General features: G+C 46.7%; 1 protein-coding gene across 4 annotated transcripts in view; it reads right to left on the bottom strand.

The window, feature by feature from the left end:
- The window catches only part of LOC123763322 (TOG array regulator of axonemal microtubules protein 1), a 113,150-nt gene that overhangs the window by 50,108 nt on the left and 40,942 nt on the right, over positions 1–22,100 (bottom strand). For 2 of the 4 annotated variants that reach the window (XM_069303113.1, XM_069303116.1), the window contains exons 7-11: positions 10,072–10,141; positions 5,324–5,398; positions 3,258–3,383; positions 1,943–2,265; positions 1,274–1,374 (exon numbers count right to left, since the gene is read on the bottom strand). In XM_069303113.1, the coding sequence (XP_069159214.1) occupies positions 1,274–1,374; positions 1,943–2,265; positions 3,258–3,383; positions 5,324–5,398; positions 10,072–10,141 (695 nt within the window). The remainder of the gene's footprint in view (positions 1–1,273; positions 1,375–1,942; positions 2,266–3,257; positions 3,384–5,323; positions 5,399–10,071; positions 10,142–22,100) is intronic. The other 2 variants (XM_069303114.1, XM_069303115.1) reach the window with 2 other exon arrangements.

Here is a 22,100-nt window from a genome sequence, read left to right as displayed (position 1 = left end):
ATATATATATATATATATATGCCAAATCTAAGCTCTATTGTAATGCCAACACTACACTATAGTGCCAACATACCGAGCAAACACCGTAACAACCCCCTCCCCCCCTAAGCTAATCACCCCCCCCCCTCATTACTGACACGCACCACCAACTGCTTCCCTAAACTCCTGCTTTTATGCGTATGTCACCTAATTAGTTTTTAGCAAATGTTAAAATGTTAATTTTAACATTTGCTTCATATATATATATATATATATATATATATATATATATATATATATATATATATATATATATATATATATATATATATTGAGCAGGACGGCTCAAGAAAACTAAATCCCATAAAAACTCTGTGTCACACACACTTCTAACCTAACCATTTTATAAGACCATTTAAGACGCCGGTCAATAGCAAGCAATGTGAGAACTTTAACAATTACCTACATACATCTCACAGTTCACAAAAAAAAACATGGCTTCCACATGGAAAAGGTGGAAGTCATTTTCTTGAAACTGTTCTTGAGATTTCAACCAAAATACGAAACTTATCCGTCAATCAGAGGTCAATTTCATCGAGCTGAAGTGACTGGGTTTCGTTTCGGGGCAGAAATGGTTGGGCACGTTTCACCTAATGCCGCTGTTCACCTAGCGGTAAAATAGGTACCTGAGGCCAGATTCTTGAACGATAGTTCTTGGCCTTAGGTAACGTATACGTCAAAATGCGACGTGCTATTAGGAGGCCGGGGTGATACATGGGCTCCATTCACTTGGTTGGAGATGCAAGAGAAAGTCCCACTATTAAGAACTATGGTGTTACTTGTGGCTTTAGCCTTTACGCATACATGATGTTCTATTTGAGAAACAGAGAGAGAGAGAGAGAGAGAGAGAGAGAGAGAGAGAGAGAGAGAGAGAGAGAGAGAGAGAGAGAGAGAGAGAGAGAGAGAGAGAGAGAGAGAGAGAGAAAGAGAGAGAGAGAGAGAGAGAAAGAGAGAAAGAGAGAAGAGGAGAGAGAGAGAAGAAAGAGAGAGAGACAGAGACAGAGAGAGAGAGAGAGAGAGAGAGAGAGAGAGAGAGAGAGAGAGAGAGAGAGAGAGAGAGAGAGAGAGAGAGAGAGAGAGAGAGAGAGAGAGAGAGAGAGAGAGAGAGAGAGAGAGACAGACAGACAGACAGACAGACAGAGATCATTCTCACGATATATTTACTAATTCAAGCTGGAGTGGGAGAACGAAAGAAAACGTTTACTGTAAGAGGAGAAGCGAAGGGGGTACTCACCCATGATCGTCGACAGAGGAGAGGGAGGAGCTGGAGGAACCCTTGCTATGGACATCTCTGTTCCTCTCCCTGACCCCCTTGGCTGTCCGTCTGGCCTCATCCTGCTCAAACAAACACAGATCATCAGTACCATCACAGAATTCATCCCACACAAACACACATACATTCGTAGCAACGAAATAGGGTCCCAATAGTCCAGTCGAGTTCTCGACTCTCAATTGAGAATTCAAGGTTCGAATCCCGAGAGGGACAGAAATGGTTGGGCGCGTTTCTTTTCACCTCATACTCCTGTCCGCCTTGCGTTCTTTGCACGCCACAAGAGGCGTTCTTTAAACGCCACACCAGGCTTTCAACAAGCTGATTAGCTCCTGGGTAGATGACTGCTAGGTGGACAGGAGCATTAGGTGAAAGGAAATGTGCCTAATCATTTCTGTCCCGTCCGGGATTCGAATCCGGAATTCTGGATTGTTCGTGGAGAACGAACCCGACTGTACTTACTAAAACAACCTCCTCTTATTGAGGTGGTTGCTGACTCTCATCATATTCATTATAATGCGTCCAACATGATGTATTATTCTAAAGGAATTATTCATTATTGTTTTTATGTAACTAAATGCCTCTCTGCAGCTATTCGAAAATACAAAAAAATATATAAATATTAAAGTTTACCTTTCCGTTTTCTGTAAGTGCAGCGCCCTCGTGGGAAACAGAGAAAACGGATATCCCGCTGTCCCTGGTGGAGGCGGAACTCTTGGGCCGGGAGACGCTGCTCTCATCGTCAGCCAAGCCTTCGTCCACTGCTTCATCTTCGATTTCCGCTTCGTCTTCATCCTCCTCGAAGTAATACTCCACTGACCGGACATCCTCCTCGTCCAACTCGTCCTCAGGGTCGGAGTAGAGGTCGGGTTGTCGTGGGAATCGAGCGGAGCGTCTGGATACTGCCGACAAGGGAGGGATGAACGTGGACCCCTGTACGGTCACCAAGCCATCACCTGTACAGTGGGTTGGACCATTCTGTTGACCAGACCACATACTAGAAGGTGAAGGGACGACCACGTTTCGGTCCGTCCTGGACCGAAATCAAAATAGATATGGGATCCTGGTCCTGGTCCAGAAATCAAAATAGATATGGGATCCTGGTCCTGGTCCAGAAATCAAAATAGATATGGGATCCTGGTCCTGGTCCAGAAATCAAAATAGATATGGGATCGCCGTGTAGGTTATGTATTTATATTTGTGTATATGTATGAATTATGTGTATGTGTATATATGTACATGTGTATGTAATATTAACAACTGTGTAACTAGCCTTCAGAAAATTGTCACTTGCTTAGCTAAACGAACTATGGGGTGCAGCCCTGGACCCATTATGTGGCTCTGTAACCCTTATCACCCAGTCCACCCTCCTAAGGTTTCCTATCGTCAAGAAAACGGTTAATTTAAAGTATCCTTATCCTAACCTACCAGAGAACCCAAAACAGAAAACGGGGCAGTACATCACTTTCGCCAGCCGCTTCCATATGTTCTAGTACGACAATTTTTGGCCTTATGTAACGCATACGATCGAAAAGCGACGTTCTTTGTAGGAGGACAGGTTGTTCCACCACTGTCCACAGGATGGGTATGGGGTACATAGCAAATAAATGGCATAAAAAAATAGTTAGCATGTATATATGACTGAGTTTGGTTGGGTTTAAATAGGAACTACCTCACATGGTCCTTCAACCTGTCCTTTATTGTTGTTAAAGATTCGCTACCTGGAACAAAGTTACAAGTAGCACGGGCTATGGTGAGCCCGTAGTGTAACCTGTCCTACAAAGAACGTCGCATTGCGATCGTATGTACAACCCCGGGACAGAAAACCCACACCTAACAAACCACATCTTTTCTAAAAAAAAACATTAAGTAAACACGTAACTAGGATGAGAACGAAAGCGAGCTATACAACCTTGAAGCTAAACACCAGGGGGGGGGAGAGCCTTACCTTGGTCTAAGGGCGCTAAGGAATTCATTCGACGGTGAATATTTGGGGAGCGACTTGTAGGCCTGGTGTCCCCCCGGGCACTGCCCAGGCCGGCCACCCCATACTTGTTGGGCAGTAACGCGTACCCTGCAAACAACGCCTGTGGTTAGTGGTTTGTCAAAGGCAGGTTAGAGAGGGCGTTGGGGCATGTTTGAGTATTTTGTGTAAGGGTATATATGCAGGCGACGAGTCACAATAACGTGGCTGAAGTATGTTGACCAGACCACACACTAGAAGGTGAAGGGACGACGACGTTTCGGTCCGTCCTGGACCATTCTCAAGTCGATTGTGAGAATGGTCCAGGACGGACCGAAACGTCGTCGTCCCTTCACCTTCTAGTGTGTGGTCTGGTCAACAAGGGTATATAGTGTGTCGGGGTGCATGGAGTATAGTGACATATGCTGTGTAGCGACCAATGGGGTGTTCTATACCTGGAACATACCTGGAGAGTGTTCTTAGAGTTGTTCTACTCCCCCGAGCCTGGCCTCAGGCCGGGGTTGACTTGTGATAAGTTGGTCCAACAGGCTGTGACATGCGGTGTAGCGACCTATTGGGTGTAGATTACTGGGGTGTAGAATATGTACCGGACACATCTCCTGTGCCAGATGGGTATTACGGGCTCACCATAGCCCGTGCTGCTTGGAACTTTTTGTTCCTAGTAGCTAAATTTAAAACTCCTCCTGTCTCCACACTTGAGAATGAACCATGTAGGTTCGAAACGTTGTGTAAATTTATAATAAGTGTAATACATTCTACAGTTATTTGTTATTCTTTTAGTCAGCCTCAAACGTATATGACATTTGGAGAAATCCTCTTCAAATTAAACCAAGATGTAATTGAACTAGTCACAGAGATAGAAGCCCTAAACAAGAAAATAATTAAAACGTAATATGCTGTCATATTCATGAAACATGTCTAAATGAAAACCTGCTGCCCTTATACAAAAAAAAATTATTATATTATACATATTATATATATATATATATATAATATACATTATATATTATATATATTATACATACATATATATATATATATATATATATATATATATATATATATATATATATATATATATATATATATATATATATATATATAGATATAGATAGATAGATAGATAGATGTATATATGTGGTGGCCCTCAAGTCAAATCAAGAATCAAAAGATTTAATATTCTTGTTAAGTTTGCCATTACCGTTTTCTTTGATTGAATTCCCTTCGTTGTAATATAGAAAACGAGTGCACCACCCTTGGGACTGGTGGCCAACCTCTGTAGAATGGACAAGCAAGCTTTTTCTCATTAGCCAGGTCTTTTTCTACTTCAATAAACGCATTTAACACACTGTTTAAAACGCAGAATGATAGCCAAAATTTGTATTTTGTTACGCAACATCCTATCAACATTTCAATCAATCAGGAGCTTGATTTTATTGCAAAAATAAATGTCTGAGACTGTTCCGGATTCCATTCTGGGAGTCTCCTCAGCCTAGACCTCACGTACACGGGCTTGCTAAGAGACTCAACCTTCTGGTGATCGCCATACGTGGAAATGTGCTTTCAGCCTTAAGCCTCAGGAAACTGACCCATATGAGCTCCGAAGCACAACGAGGTTGTCTGTAATAATAATAATATTGGGTAAATGGAGTGTGTAAGCTGTTTAATGAAAGTAAACACCGCCGCCATGATTGCTCAGAGATGCACAGGTTTCGTCAATGATTGCGGAAATGCTTGATGACTCCTGGAGGTCGAAGCACGCCGGAGAAACGTTGGATCAATGTTGATATAACGTTGAACCACCGTCGTTTGGGTCAGGGGGGGAGGGGGGGACCAAGTGACCACAATGTCCAAGACCAACGTCACTTCAACGCTGAATCAACATCATCGACGTTGATTCTACGTCGATCCAACGCTACCGTCGGACATTATGCCCACTGGGAACATGCTCCAGCAACGTTTAATCAACGTCGTTGGCCCAGCGTTGCCCCCAGGGCGATGGAGGGGGCACCAGGCGCCACTTCCCTTACCTTTCTCGCTGTTGACGCCACGGTTAAACGAGGAGCCATGCCTCAGGCTGCCCCAGTACACTCCGCGGTATGCGCCTGTGGGAGGAGAAGGCATGCGTCATGCACTACGGCATCTACGTCGGCTACAGTGACGTCACGGCTTGAAGCAGTTAGTGACGTCACGGCTTGAAGCAGTTAGTGACGTCACGGCTTACCTGTAGCAGCCCGTGGCGTCACCGCTTGTAGGAAGCCAGTGACGTCAAGGCTTGCAGCAGCCACTGACGTCACGGCTTGCAGTAGCCAGTGACATCACGGCTTGCAGTAGCCAGTGACATCAGACCTCAGTAGCGAGCGGAACAACACCAGGGGGACAAGAATCACTCCACATAACAAGAGTAAACCCGTTAGTCTACCCCAGCAATTAACACCTATGTATACCAATCCCGTCAGAAAATAGTCAAATTATCTTGACTTACAATCCACCATCCCATTACAGCCCCAATTACGTTACAGCTGAAATGTGAGCCACCTGTAATATCCCAATTATGTGGGTGATTTCCCCTGTCCCCAAGGTGCAAGGCTTAGGAGCAAAGACTTGTTAGTTAGCTAGTAAGTCTAAGATGAGAAGGGGCGCTACGGCATTGTAGCAACGTCTATCTAGAAGCAGAATGATAGATATCTATTGTGATATAGGTATCTATAAATATGGAGGGTAGACAAGCACAATTAATTATGAGGACCTCCACACACAGGCGCGTGCACACACACGTATATAATATATATATATATATATATATATATATATATATATATATATATATATATATATATATATATATATATATATATATATATTGGTAGCCATCTAGATCAATGCTTCTAGCACTAATTTTCTCTATTTTCCTTATGGTTTTTCATCACTTGAGAAGGAAGTTGAAAAATTAACTCTCCAAAAGTCATTTTATAATTATATTTAACCTGACGCTTAAAGAGTTGCGTTAATTCTTGTTTACATTATCAAAGGCAGAGTGGTGGTTTAATCTTTATCAATCAATCACCTTGTAACCTTTCAAACTCTGTCTTTGATAATGCTAACAAAGAGTTAACGAAACGGGGCTCTTAGCTTCAGGCTAAATATAATTCTAAAATTAACTTTGGAGAGCTAATTTTTCAACTTCCTTCTCAAGTGAATAATATGAAACATAGAGAAGATTCGTAATGGAATCATTAATATAACCCTTCCTGTCACATTGAATAATGTGTGTGTGTGTGTGTGTGTGTGTGTGTGTGTGTGTGTGTGTGTGTGTGTGTGTGTGTGTGTGTGTGCGCACGTGTGTCTAATTACAGCTGATACACATATATAAAGCTTCTACTTGTACCTAGCACAGGATAACATATATATAAGCTGAAGATAAATCTATGCAGAATATGCAGACGAGGAGTCACAATAACGTGGCTGAAATATGTTGACCAGACCACACACTAGAAAGTGAAGGGACGACGACGACGTTTCGGTCCGTCCTGGACCATTCTCAAATCGATTGTGAACAGTATGAACATTCATTTTATTATTAACTACAATAATTGGCGTCACAACTAATAATTTGTTGAACATAACTAGCTGTTGTCAACAAATTTATGAATTAGGCACCAGTATCACATTTTGAAATTGCATTCATATGTAACGTTCGTCTGAGAGCTGGGGCCCGGGAGCTAAGTCCAACAGCTCACAAAGAACATAACCACATCGTATATTTTTAACTTGACTGGAAAATGCAACAATGTTAGAATTACTTTGAGAACAGAAACTTTCAAAATCAAAATTTCAAAATCACTGTAAAATCCTATCTCACTGATAGGACACTATTTCAATTGTTCAACTCTCATCTAGAAACCACAGTGATGACCTCAACTGCCTTCACAACTACTCAACTTTGATCTCTATTAAAGTGTATTATTAATAATTTATCTATAAAAGATATTAGAGACTTTGGAGACCTTCATTGGAGTCTTTCCAATGAAGACCCATTGGAGACTTTCGGCGCCGTGGAGAAGGGGAGGGGGGACCTGCTGCATGGGTAACAGCTTCTCCTCCGTATCAACCTTTCTTGACTTTGTGCCCTGGAGAGGCCACTCCAGACCGACAACCAGAGCCCAACTCCATAGTCTCCTGAGACTAAGGGATGCCTACTACTACTACTACTATTAGCAATAATAATTTAAGAGAAAATTACGTACATGAAGGTAAGATATAAGAACAGTGGAGGGTTAATTATATTGACTAAGCTAACGAAAATAATTGTGGCATATGATAAGCAATTATTTTAATTAAACATTTAAAAAATATATATACATATCTACCTAATTTCTAATCTAAAATTAGGCCGACATGTTCTCACTTAGATACAAAAAAAAATCAATTGTAAAATTATGTTCACTATTCACAACATCTATTAAAGCCGTTTTCTTTGATATCGCCGGAACATATTTGACTCAATGGTGTATGTTCGGACGTAGAATTATTAGCTGGTATATGCATCGCGCCTAAATTTACCTGAGGAGCCACCGTCTCTAGTGGCCTTGGCGGGGAGTGGCAGGAAGCCCGTGGCTTGTCAAAGGTTCCTTTGAAATGTTACGGTCATTTTACCATCCAATATGTCAAGTCTCGCGCGGTCTCTTAAGCTCGGTCAGTGCCCTCGCCTCCCGACACAAAACAGGACCGGAGTTCGATTCCCAGCCACGTTTTCTAACACCTGATGCCTATGTTCACCTAGCAGGGAGTTAAACAACGGTCTAACCCCCTTCCACAACACATCACATGGAATGAAATTAGTTGAGAATACTTAAATAGGCAAAGATTTAATAGGCTAAATAGGCTGGATAAGCGTTGAAACATGCACTATTACAGAGCCTACGAGAGACAATTGCGAATCACTAATAAAGTCAGCTAGAGCTACATAATTATGTATTGAAGGTTCAAAGCGAATGATTTCTTTTGTAATTATTTAGAGAAACACCAATATCGAAGCTACTCATGCATTACAACTCACCATAATGATTATACAATATATTTTTATGTTTGTATGTGTGTGTGTGTGTGTCAGTACAGCTGAATATGTAACCTGAAAGACTTTTCCCTCACAATATTATGCGCTTACAGACTATATTCAGACTTACAAACCTAGGCTCACTATAAGTCTTACTCCACAACATAATGTCACTGAATCTGAAGCTGTTGTATAATTTTAGACTTCCTGGTATGTGATACAAAGGTTTATGTTACCCTTCTATTTAAATCAGAATTCTTTAGAAGACTTTTTAAAACTTACACAGAATGGAATTTTACCAAATTTGAAAAACTGACGGGAGAATGTGCTGGTGAATGAAGCCTCTGCCGCCCACTGGATGATGATGGGTATATATATATATATATATATATATATATATATATATATATATATATATATATATATGTCGTACCTAGTAGCCAGAACGCACTTCTAACCCTACTATGCAAGGCCCGATTTGCCTAATAAGCCAAGTTTTCCTGAATTAATATATTTTCTCTAATCTTTTTCTTATGAAATGATAAAGTTACCTATTTCATTATGTATGAGGTCAATTTTGTTTTATTGGAGTTAAAATTAACGTAGATATATGACCGAACCTAACCAACCCTACCTAACCTAACCTAACCTGTCTTTATAGGTTAGGTTAGGTTAGGTAGCCGAAAAAGCTAGGTTAGGTTAGGTTAGGTAGGTTAGGTAGTCGAAAAACAATTAATTCATGAAAACTTGGCTTATTAGGCAAATCGGGCCTTGCATAGTAGGCTAAGAAGTGCGTTCTGGCTACTAGGTACGACATATATATATATATATATATATATATATATATATATATATATATATATATGTTATCATATATAACTGGTTCAACCGCAAATGTTTAGCCTAAAAACCCATTAGATCCCAGGACTTGAAGCCATTATATAATACTGAAATCTTTCTGCCACTCACGACTGGGAAACACCAACAGCTGATTAAGTGTAAACAGTGCTGATATAAATTTGTTTTTTGCATTAAAATTATTTCAGTTGTCTGGTCGCCCACAGGGATGGGTTTATAAACTCTCATCCCCCCATTGTTTGGGGGGGGGGCCCCTCTGGGAGTCACTGTGACGTTTGTTTGGTAAACTGTGAATGCACTGTTGACGTAGATGTCAACTATGCAACTGGCTCGTCAGTGGTGCAATTTAAGTAAACAAATGTGGAAGTTTCAGCTGTGGAGTTTCTCACGTGTTTTGCAATCTTTACTAACGATATTGATTAGGCTTCCCTGAAGTCTGAGGGCCTTCAGGCTTCTTCACAAAGTCCCAGACTTAAAATTAACATTCTTATATGGTCAAACATGAAGGCCAAAATTAGAATCTTTATCATACAGTTTTGGCATGTTTCAAGCAGGATAAAATTTGGTTAAATTTGATTTAAAAATAAACATTCGCTCAAGCCTATCTTTTGGACTGGACGGTAGAGCGACGGTCTCGCTTCATGCGGGTCGGGGTTCAATTCCGTTGGGCACCATTCCTTTCCCTCCGTCCCATCCCAAATCCTTATCCTGACCCTAAGCTATATAGTCGTAATATCTTGACCCTTTTCCCTGATAATTCCCTTCCGTTCAGGCCTATCTTTAACCCTAATATTGCTGCTAGTTTAAAGCAACTTTTTTCCAGGATGGACACCGGCAAGGCTGTCATTCTAGTATCTAACTTACCTAAGTCTGGGGGCGCCGTCCTGCTGAGGTCGATGACGTCAGAGCTCCAGAGTGCCAAGCCTCGTTCATCCTGTGGTTGGAAAATACACGTTAAGTGATGGTAATGGTTGTGTGTGTGTGTGTGTGTGTGTGTGTGTGTGTGTGTGTGTGTGTGTGTGTGTGTGTGTGTGTGTGTGTGTGTGTGTGTGTGTGTGTGTGTGTGTGCAACCTGTCCTCTTAAAAAGAACGTCGCTTTTGGCCGTTTGCCCGTATGGCCGAATTTGGACGTAATTTGAAATTGAAAAAAATATGAAAATAAATTTGGGATTTTTTTTTTCAACAACAGTAAGTTAAGGGTCCTCTGATAGGTTAGGTGGGCAGGAAATTCTCATAAAGTTTCAAAACGTTATGAAAAACGTTAATTTAAAGTGCCCTCTTATAACCTCTGCGCGTACGCCGGACGACTCAAATAGAAAACGGAACAGAACGTCACTTTTGTGAGTGGATTTCATTTCAAATTACGTCCAAATTTGGCCATAGTGCGCATACCAGCCAAAAGTGACGTTCTTTTTAAGAGGACGGGTTGGTGTGTGTGTGTGTGTGTGTGTGTGTCAAGAGTGAAAGACAACTGAGTTAAAGTTATCTTGCATGTGTTTAGCAAGGTACATTCCAACTATCAATTGGAATGAATGAGACAAACCTTGGTTCGGTTGTGTGTGGAGACCTGGGGCCAGATTCATGAAGCAGTTACGCAAGCACTTACGAACCTGAGGCCAGATTCATGAAACAGTTAAACAAGCACTTACGAACCTGTCCATCTTTTCTCAATCTTTGGCGGCTTTGTTTACAATTATTAAACAGTAAATGAGCTCCGAAGCACCAGTAGGCTGTTTATAACAATAACAACAGTTGATTGGCAAGTTTTCAGGTTTGTAAACTGTTTAATAAATGTAACCAAAGCCGTCAAAGATTGAGGAAAGATGGACACGTTTGACGAAGATGTTTTGTGAATCCCAGACCCCTTGACCAGTGGTCCTCAAGACCAGACCCCTGACCAGTGGTCCTCCAGACCAGACCCCTGACCAGTGGTCCTCAAGACCAGACCCCTGGCCAGTGGTCCTCAAGACCAGACCCCTGACCAGTGGTCCTCAAGACCAGACCCCTGGCCAGTGGTCCTCCAGACCAGACCCCTGACCAGTGGTCCTCAAGACCAGACCCCTGGCCAGTGGTCCTCCAGACCAGACCCCTGACCAGTGGTCCTCCAGACCAGACCCCTGACCAGTGGTCCTCAAGACCAGACCCCTGACCAGTGGTCCTCAAGACCAGACCCCTGGCCAGCGGTCCTCAAGACCAGACCCCTGACCAGTGGTCCTCAAGACCAGACCCCTGACCAGTGGTCCTCCAGACCAGACCCCTGACCAGTGGTCCTCAAGACCAGACCCTTGACCAGTGGTCCTCCAGACCAGACCCCTGACCAGTGGTTCTCAAGACCAGACCCCTGACCAGTGGTCCTCCAGACCAGACCCCTGACCAGTGGTCTTCCAGACCAGACCCCTGGCCAGTGGTCCTCAAGACCAGACCCCTGGCCAGTGGTCCTTAAGACCAGACCCCTGGCCAGTGGTCCTTAAGACCAGACCCCTGGCCAGTGGTCCTCCAGACCAGACCCCTGACCAGTGGTCTTCCAGACCAGACCCCTGGCCAGTGGTCCTCAAAACCAGACCCCTGACCAGTGGTCCTCAAGACCAGACCCCTGACCAGTGGTCCTCCAGACCAGACCCCTGACCAGTGGTCTTCCAGACCAGACCCCTGGCCAGTGGTCCTCAAGACCAGACCCCTGGCCAGTGGTCCTTAAGACCAGACCCCTGGCCAGTGGTCCTTAAGACCAGACCCCTGGCCAGTGGTCCTCAAGACCAGACCCCTGGCCAGTGGTCCTCCAGACCAGACCCCTGGCCAGTGGTGCTTGGGCCAATGCGCCTCAAATTGCGATCTTAAAATATCACTTTAAATTACAGAGTCGGACCGAGGTCAGTGTCTGCGCAATTCTTGTAACTCCAGGAAGACCGCAAATACAATTTTAAACAAGTATTACTGCAGAAAGAAAACGTATTGAAAGTATAATATATATATTTTTTACAAAAATGAATCAAATTAATAGGCATCATGATATTAATTAATCACATCATAAATGAAAAAATATCTTAAACATGTGGATTCGAGTGGATTCCTACATTGTGTATGTGTGTGTATTCAACCTATTTGTGTTTGTGTATGTGTGTGTATTCAACCTATTTGTGTTTGTGTATGTGTTTGTGACTGTCATGCTTTGTTGGTGTATGTTGTTGTTGATTTTGACACTGATTACATTCTTGTGAAGCCATTAACACGCATAGCGTTTCGGGCCTATTTAAGTGAATACTTGTGTGTGAGTTATGACGTCTAGCTAAACTTGCTGGGACCTGCCTGCCTCTGTATGTCCTCTGGGACCTGCCTCTGTATGTCCTCTGGGACCTGCCTCTGTATGTCCTCTGGGACCTGCCTCTGTATGTCCTCTGGGACCTGCCTCTGTATGTCCTCTGGGACCTGCCTCTGTATGTCCTCTGGGAATGAATACTCTGAAGCCTCACTGATTCCTTCTCGGAAAAACTGCTGGGTTTGAGGGGATACGTGTCTAAACCAAGAATATTTTCCCCCTGTAAGCAATACTAGTTTGATAGTTCCTTCACCCTGCTTGATCATTATTAACCTGTAACTATGGTTATCCATGGATGTAACCACAGAGACGCCGCCAGAAATAGAATTTAAGCCCCCAAGCATGCAACCAGCGATTGCATGCAATTTTCTCTCTCCGTTACCAGCCTGAATTATGTCTGCTTCGTCTCTGTCTGTGCCTCTTCATCTCGTGGTGGGCTGTCCCAATCACTTGGACTGGACGGTAAAACGACGGTCTCGCGTCAATGCAGGTCGGCGTTCAATCCCCGACCGTCCACAAGCGGTTAGCCACCATTCCCATACCCCCGTCCCATCCCAAACCCTTATCCTGACCCCTTCCCAGTGCTATATAGTCGTAATGACTTGGTGCTTTTCCCCCCTGAATCATTCCTCTCACTAATCGTGGTGGGTTATCCCAACTGCATTGCCTAATACATCTGGTAAACCTTTGCCTGGCGTGGGGGGTTTGCCGTTGTGGGGTCTAGCAGGGGGGGGGGGGTAGGGGTCGTAGTGGGGTCTAGCAAGGAGGTAGGGGTCGTGGTGGGGGTCATGCAGGGGGACGTGGTGGGGGTCGAGCAGGGGGAGGGGTACACACACATCATTCACTAAGAACACAACACCTGTATAGTGACTCACCGTTGCTGACACACCTGTGTACACACACCTGGCAGGGAAGTATTGTTGAGGAGGAGGAGCAAGGGGAAGTCAAACACGAAGGAGGAAGTCAAACACGAAGGGGAAGTCAAACACGAAGGAGGAAGTCAAACGCGAAGGGGAAGTCAAACACGAGAGAGGAAGTCAAACACGAGAGAGGAAGTCAAACACGAGAGAGGAAGTCAAACACGAGAGAGGAAGTCAAACACGAAGGAGGAAGTCAAATGCGAAGGGGAAGTCAAACACGAGAGAGGAAGTCAAACACGAGAGAGGAAGTCAAACACGAGAGAGGAAGTCAAACACGAGAGAGGAAGTCAAACGCGAAAGAGGAAGTCAAGCACGAGAGAAAGTCAAGCACGAGAGAGGAAGTCAAACACGAAGAAGGAACGCGATGAGGTCCCTTACCTATTAGTACTTACCTATTACAGTGGTTACAAGACCTATAGCTCTTTGAGCCCCACGAACTAACCTTGTTAGGTTAGTGGTTAGATATGGGGAGGGGGGGGTGGTGGAGAGTGGTAGGGGGGGGTAGGTATGATTGACCCCTTACCCATGATTTAATCCCATAATCCCCCCCCCCTCATAAGGTAATCTCCCCCTATCCTCCCCCACGCTATGAAATCGCCAAGGCAGTTAATATCTTACTCGCAAATCCTTAAGAAATGACACGAAATCGAGCAGCATTCAAGTTTCTGCCGGGTCGAAGGCTGGTGTCTCCCGGCTCCAAGGTCAACAAATCGACCGTGGATTACGGCACCCTGGATTATTGATCATTGTGAAGTTAGGTTTGGGATTAGATGGGAGAGTGGGGATGGATATGTCTCGTCAGAGGCCCCAAGACAAACTATGACCAATTGTTACCTGAAGTTGGAGGGGGGGGGGGGGAAGGGGTGAGGATCACACCTTAGTACCCCATACTCATCGTGAGGGTGGGAATGGACCCCATACCCATCCTGTGGGTGGTAGTGGACCCCATACCCATCCTGTGGGTGGTAGTGGACCCCATACCCATCCTGTGGGTGGTAGTGGACCCCATACCCATCCTGTGGGTGGTAGTGGACCCCATACTCATTGTGTGGGTGGTAGTGGACACCCATACCCATTCTGTGGATGGTAATGGACCCCATACCCATCCTGTAGGTGGCAGTGGACCCTATACTCATCCTGTGGGTGGTAGTGGACCCTATACTCATCCTGTGGGTGGTAGTGGACCCTATACCCATCCTGTGGGTGGTAGTGGACCCCCATACCCATCCTGTGGGTGGTACTGGACCCCATACCCATCCTGTGGGTGGTACTGGACCCCATACCCATCCTGTGGGTGGTACTGGACCCCATAAAGAAGCACATAACAGCCCTCTGGAACTCCTGACAAGAATGAGAGCAGAGAGGACCCCAGTAACCCACTTACGACAATATTCAATAAATCAATCTAAACCTTTGGTGATAATCAAGAAGGGGAACAGCTCCCTTGCCTGCGAACTACCCCAATAGTCTAACGTCATTAGTACGAGACATTCCAACCCCCCCCCCCCCCCCATTCCCCTATTTCTATAAAAACCTATATTTTTATAGGTGACTGAATCATTTATCCACGATGCTGAGAGGTAGTCAATTCCACTCGTCAATCCTCCCTGCTGTCAAGTCAATAATTCTCCATCGCCTTCGTGGATCTAAACCGGCCATTATTTACGAGTTCTGACCTGGTCTGGTAGTTCCAAGGCGCTCAGATAGTCTCGTCGTATTTCACATGAAGATCTTCATCATGTCTTCTCTCCACACTGCCAGGAAATGCAGGCCCAGTTCCCCCAATCTCATTAGAGAATGCAGGCTCAGTTCCCCCAATCTCTTCACAGAATGCAGGCCCAGTTCCCCTAATCTCTTCACAGAATGCAGGCCCAGTTCCCCCAATCTCTTCACAGAATGCAGGCCCAGTTCCCCCAATCTCTTCACAGAATGCAGGCCCAGTTCCCCCAATCTCTTCAGAGAATGCAGGCCCAGTTCCCCTCAATCTCTTCAGGGAATGCAGGCCCAGTTCCCCCAATCTTTTCACAGAATGCAGGCCCAGTTCCCCCAATCTCTTCACAGAATGCAGGCCCAGTTCCCCTAATCTCTTCACAGAATGCAGGCCCAGTTCCCCTCAATCTCATCACAGAATACAGGCCCAGTTCCCCCAATCTCTTCACAGAATGCAGGCCCAGTTCCCCCAATCTCTTCACAGAATGCAGGCCCAGTTCCCCCAATCTCTTCACAGAATGCAGGTAGAGGTTACTCAATATCTCCTCAAGATATCCTGAGCACCTGGGAACAGACCGGTTATCCTACGATGGATTTCTCGAGGAAATCGATATCTGTCTGTAAAAAAGTGACTACAACCAACTCCCCCAGTTCAAGAGGGCCCTCGTCTGAAGCCCCAACATAACATGGAGAACTTTCTGGATGCGTTTAAATGCTGAAGTCTCTGGCTTCATAAGTACTCGCTGGGTTTGGCGGGCTCTTTTGGCGCGGCGTTTTGGCGGGCTCTTTTGGCGCGCCGTTTTGGCGGGCTATTTTGGCGCGCTGTTTTGGCGGGCTGTTTTGCCGCGTTGTTTTGGCGGGCTATTTTGGCGCGCCGTTTTGGCGGGCTATTTTGCCGCGTTGTTTTGGCGGGCTATTTTGGCGCGCTGTTTTGGCGGGCCATTTTGGCGGGCCGTTTTGGCGGGCTGGTTTATGCTTCAAAATACGTAGTTCATCCTATAGTTCCCCCCTCTTGCCCCTGTTGTTTCCTAAGGTTAGGTGGGAGTTTGTGCTTCCTAGTTCCACAGTGTGTCGAATTGTCTCTGGTTAGGTAAACAGTGTGTCGAACTGTCTCTAACCTGCTCTTCAGTATGTCGAACAGTCTCTAACCTGCTCTTCAGTATGTCGAACTGTCTCTAACCTGCTCTTCAGTGTGTCGAACAGTCTCTAACCTGCTCTTCAGTGTGTCGAACAGTCTCTAACCTGCTCTTCAGTGTGTCGAACAGTCTCTAACCTGCTCTTCAGTGTGTCGAACTGTCTCTAACCTGCTCTTCAGTGTGTTGAACTGTCTCTAACCTGCTCTTCAGTGTGTTGAACTGTCTCTAACCTGCTCTTCAGTGTGTCGAACTGTCTCTAACCTGCTCTTCAGTGTGTCGAACTGTCTCTAACCAGCTCTTCAGTGTGTTGAACTGTCTCTAACCTGCTCTTCAGTGTGTCGAACAGTCTCTAACCTGCTCTTCAGTATGTCGAACTGTCTCTAACCTGCTCTTCAATGTGTCGAACAGTCTCTAACCTGCTCTTCAGTGTGTCGAACTGTCATTTTTCAAGTCTAGAGTGTGTCGAGGTAGTCCTCGAGTCCCGCCGAGTCCTAACTCCACTTCACCATTCTCCCACTCTCACGTCATTCGCAAAATTATGATAAAGCAGAGGGCGATTAGAATAGTGATAAGGATGATGCATGTTAATGATACGAGACCGTTAAAGACACAGCAACATGCAATATTGCAGGTGATAATGATCTCGAACAAAAAAGTCGCGTTATGGGCGACAGCGACCATGCAAGCCGCGGCACAGACAAGAGTCACCATGCAAACCATGAGCCCCACACCTCATCAAGTATCATCACGTATCATATCGCCACTCACTAACGAATATAAACTACTGCATTTCACTCTAACTCGAGTATAAACGTTAAAACCAATCAGGAAAATGTACCAGTGAAACCAGGAGAACGTGGAATATACAAGTCATACCATGGGATCAAACTGCCGTCTCTCAAGTCATGAATCAAGATTATAAGATTTGATTGACGTCATTATTGACAGCTACCTTCCAAGGAACCCGCTCCGCGCTTCCTGGGAGTATACATCATAATTGCAGTGAAAATCAGTAACATTTCGGTCAACGGCTGTTATAATTGCAATGACTGCACCAGGATATCAGGACTGCATCAGGATATCAGGACTGCATCAGGATATCAGGACTGCATCAGGATATCAGGACTACATCATAACAATATCTTCGAACGTCTTAATTTCTTCCAACAACGACTGTGGCAAAGCAACACCTCAGTTGTAATACCTGGAGAGGCTCTCCCCCATGTTGCAAGAGAAGTGAAGAAGCCATTAATGACCCCCTCACAGTACTTTGCAACCCACCCGGTGATTACCCTCAAGATTATTGACCTCCCCCCACACAACTGCTGCCAGTAATTGTTCCTTGCCTTGAGACTAGGACACCCCCCCCCCCCCCACTAGCACCACCCCCCCGCACTCCCTAGTCATGGGTTAACCCCTAGGGGTTGCAGAGGTCAGTAACTGATGGCCTGGAGGGCCTTGTTTCAACCCCCATACTCCTGATTAGATAGTACTGTTGTTAACTATATCTACTTTAGTACAAACACTGACCTTCTAAGCAATTTTCTAAGTAACTTTGTACAAGTCACTTTACAGAGTTCAAAAACATTCAGATAACCAATTTAAATATTCCTAGGCCTAATATAGTACATATACGTACTATATTAGGCCTCAGATTGCGTGAATTAGGCCTAGGAAGGTTAGGTTAGGTTACTTTGTCTTGAGAACATAAGTAGAAATATCGTTTTGCGGTTTAAGTCCAAATTCAATAGTACCGATTTCTACTTTTTAATTGTGTTGTATGTCGGTATATGTACTATGGTCCTCACCGTTACTATACCGCTCACAGGATGAGTATGGGGTGCACAATAACCTACCACTCACAGTATGGGGTGCACAATAACCTACCACTCACAGTATGGGGTGCACAATACACTACCACTCACAGTATGGGGTGCACAATACACTACCACTCACAGTATGGGGTGCACAATACACTACCACTCACAGTATGGGGTGCACAATACACTACCACTCACAGTATGGGGTGCACAATACACTACCACTCACAGTATGGGGTGCACAATACACTACCACTCACAGTATGGGGTGCACAATACACTACCACTCACAAGATGGGGTGCACAATACACTACCACTCACAGTATGGGGTGCACAATACACTACCACTCACAGTATGGGGTGCACAATACACTACCACTCACAGGATGGGGTGCACAATACACTACCACTCACAGGATGGGGTGCACAATACACTACCACTCACAGTATGGGGTGCACAATACACTACCACTCACAGTATGGGGTGCACAATACACTACCACTCACAAGATGGGGTGCACAATACACTACCACTCACAGGATGGGGTGCACAATACACTACCACTCACAGGATGGGGTGCACAATACACTACCACTCACAAGATGGGGTGCACAATACACTACCACTCACAAGATGGGGTGCACAATACACTACCACTCACAAGATGGGGTGCACAATACACTACCACTCACAGGATGGGGTGCACAATACACTACCACTCACAAGATGGGGTGCACAATACACTACCACTCACAAGATGGGGTGCACAATACACTACCACTCACAAGATGGGGTGCACAATACACTACCACTCACAGGATGGGGTGCACAATAATCCAATAATTTCATATTTCTCAAGTTTTCTAAGCGATCATAAACCAAATATTTTACTGTGATCCCGGACCCTAATTCATTCCCTTTTTCCTTGTTTATTTCTATTACTTTATTGGTCACATTATTATGCAAATATTCGTCATCTGTATTAATTCTGTCGTGGCTTAGTGGGCTACGTTCCTGGAGCACTCCGGGTGATTTGTAACTATATTCAAATGTATGACTTTTAAACATTTAAATTTTCTTTAACTGCTTTATTCTCTCTTTTCCCATCTCCAGGTTCGTTTGAAGGTGAGAGAGGGGCCGCCGGAGGTGGGAGAGGTGCTCCGTGAGAGATAGAACACACAGAGGAATGGAAATAACAGGAGGGGAGCGTAAGGGAAGAGAAGGTGTTGAGGTGGTGGTGTTCAGAGGTAATATTCTGACCTTGAGCTTACACAATATTGACTCGATAATTATATCACCGCCTTCTGACGCTGCCTCTGCCTGGAACACTGCCTGGAGCCTTCTGACGCTGCCTCTGCCTGGAACACTGCCTGGAGCCTTCTGACGCTGCCTCTGCCTGGAACACTGCCTGGAGCCTTCTGACGCTGCCTCTGCCTGGAACACTGCCTGGAGCCTTCTGACGCTCCCTCTGCCTGGAACACTGCCTGGAGCCTTCTGACGCTCCCTCTGGCTGGAACACTGCTGGTGCCTTCTGACGCTCCCTCTGCCTGGAACACTGCTGGTGCCTTCTGACGCTCCCTCTGCCTGGAACACTGCCTGGAGCCTTCTGACGCTGCCTCTGTCTGGAACACTGCCTGGAGCCTTCTGACGCTGCCTCTGCCTGGAACACTGCCTGGAGCCTTCTGACGCTGCCTCTGCCTGGAACACTGCCTGGAGCCTTCTGACGCTGCCTCTGCCTGGAACACTGCCTGGAGCCTTCTGACGCTCCCTCTGCCTGGAACACTGCTGGTGCCTTCTGACGCTGCCTCTGCCTGGAACACTGCCAGGAGCCTTCTGACGCTCCCTCTGCCTGGAACACTGCCTGGAGCCTTCTGACGCTCCCTCTGCCTGGAGCCTTCTGACGCTCCCTCTGTCTGGAACACTGCCTGGAGCCTTCTGACGCTGCCTCTGCCTGGAACACTGCCTGGAGCCTTCTGACGCTCCCTCTGCCTGGAGCCTTCTGACGCTCCCTCTGTCTGGAACACTGCCTGGAGCCTTCTGACGCTGCCTCTGCCTGGAACACTGCCTGGAGCCTTCTGACGCTGCCTCTGCCTGGAACACTGCCTGGAGCCTTCTGACGCTGCCTCTGCCTGGAACACTGCCTGGAGCCTTCTGACGCTCCCTCTGTCTGGAACACTGCCTGGAGCCTCCTGACGCTCCCTCTGCCTGGAACACTGCCTGGAGCCTTCTGACGATGCCTCTGGCTGGAACACTGCCTGGAGCCTTCTGACGCTGCCTCTGCCTGGAACACTGCCTGGAGCCTTCTGACGCTGCCTCTGCCTGGAACACTGCCTGGAGCCTTCTGACGCTGCCTCTGCCTGGAACACTGCCTGGAGCCTTCTGACGCTGCCTCTTCCTGGAACACTCCTGGAGCCTTCTGACGCTCCCTCTGCCTGGAACACTGCTGGAGCCTTCTGACGCTCCCTCTGCCTGGAACACTGCCTGGAGCCTTCTGACGCTGCCTCTGCCTGGAACACTTCTGGAGCCTTCTGACGCTGCCTCTTCCTGGAACACTGCCTGGAGCCTTCTGACGCTCTCTCTGCCTGGAACACTGCCTGGAGCCTTCTGACGCTGCCTCTGCCTGGAACACTGCCTGGAGCCTTCTGACGCTGCCTCTTCCTGGAACACTGCTGGTGCCTTCTGACGCTGCCTCTGCCTGGAACACTGCCTGGAGCCTTCTGACGCTGCCTCTTCCTGGAACACTGCCTGGAGCCTTCTGACGCCCCCTCTGCCTGGAACACTGCCTGGAGCCTTCTGACGCTGCCTCTTCCTGGAACACTGCTGGTGCCTTCTGACGCTGCCTCTTCCTGGAACACTGCCTGGAGCCTTCTGACGCTGCCTCTGCCTGGAACACTGCCTGGAGCCTTCTGACGCTGCCTCTTCCTGGAACACTGCCTGGAGTCTTCTAACGCTGCCTCTGCCTGGAACACTGCCTGGAGCCTTCTGACGCTCCCTCTGCCTGGAACACTGCCTGGAGCCTTCTGACGCTGCCTCTTCCTGGAACACTGCTGGTGCCTTCTGACGCTGCCTCTGCCTGGAACACTGCCTGGAGCCTTCTGACGCTGCCTCTTCCTGGAACACTGCTGGTGCCTTCTGACGCTGCCTCTGCCTGGAACACTGCCTGGAGCCTTCTGACGCTGCCTCTTCCTGGAACACTGCCTGGAGCCTTCTGACGCCCCCTCTGCCTGGAACACTGCCTGGAGCCTTCTGACGCTGCCTCTTCCTGGAACACTGCTGGTGCCTTCTGACGCTGCCTCTTCCTGGAACACTGCCTGGAGCCTTCTGACGCTGCCTCTGCCTGGAACACTGCCTGGAGCCTTCTGACGCTGCCTCTTCCTGGAACACTGCCTGGAGTCTTCTAACGCTGCCTCTGCCTGGAACACTGCCTGGAGCCTTCTGACGCTCCCTCTGCCTGGAACACTGCCTGGAGCCTTCTGACGCTGCCTCTTCCTGGAACACTGCTGGTGCCTTCTGACGCTGCCTCTGCCTGGAACACTGCTGGAGCCTTCTGACGCTGCCTCTGCCTGGAACACTCCTGGAGCCTTCTGGCGCTGCCTCTGCCTGGAACACTGCCTGGAGCCTTCTGACGCTGCCTCTTCCTGGAACACTGCCTGGAGCCTTCTGACGCCCCCTCTGCCTGGAACACTGCCTGGAGCCTTCTGACGCTCCCTCTGCCTGGAACAATCCTAGAGCCATTTACCTCTCTTCTACCTGGAACGCCTGGCAGAAGCTCTGCCTGGAACACTCCTGGAGCCTTCTGACGCTCCCTCTGCCTGGAACACTGCCTGGAGCCTTCTGACGCTGCCTCTGCCTGGAACACTGCTGGAGCCTTCTGACGCTGCCTCTGCCTGGAACACTGCTGGAGCCTTCTGACGCTGCCTCTGCCTGGAACACTCCTGGAGCCCTCCACCTCCCCTGCTCCTCAAATAATCCACCACAGATCGAACACTGTT

The sequence above is a fragment of the Procambarus clarkii genome, chromosome 49, assembly GCF_040958095.1.
Source record: "Procambarus clarkii isolate CNS0578487 chromosome 49, FALCON_Pclarkii_2.0, whole genome shotgun sequence".
NCBI classification, from domain to species: domain Eukaryota; kingdom Metazoa; phylum Arthropoda; class Malacostraca; order Decapoda; family Cambaridae; genus Procambarus; species Procambarus clarkii.
Note: the sequence above shows the minus strand (reverse complement) of the source record. Positions and strands in the feature narration are given on the sequence as shown.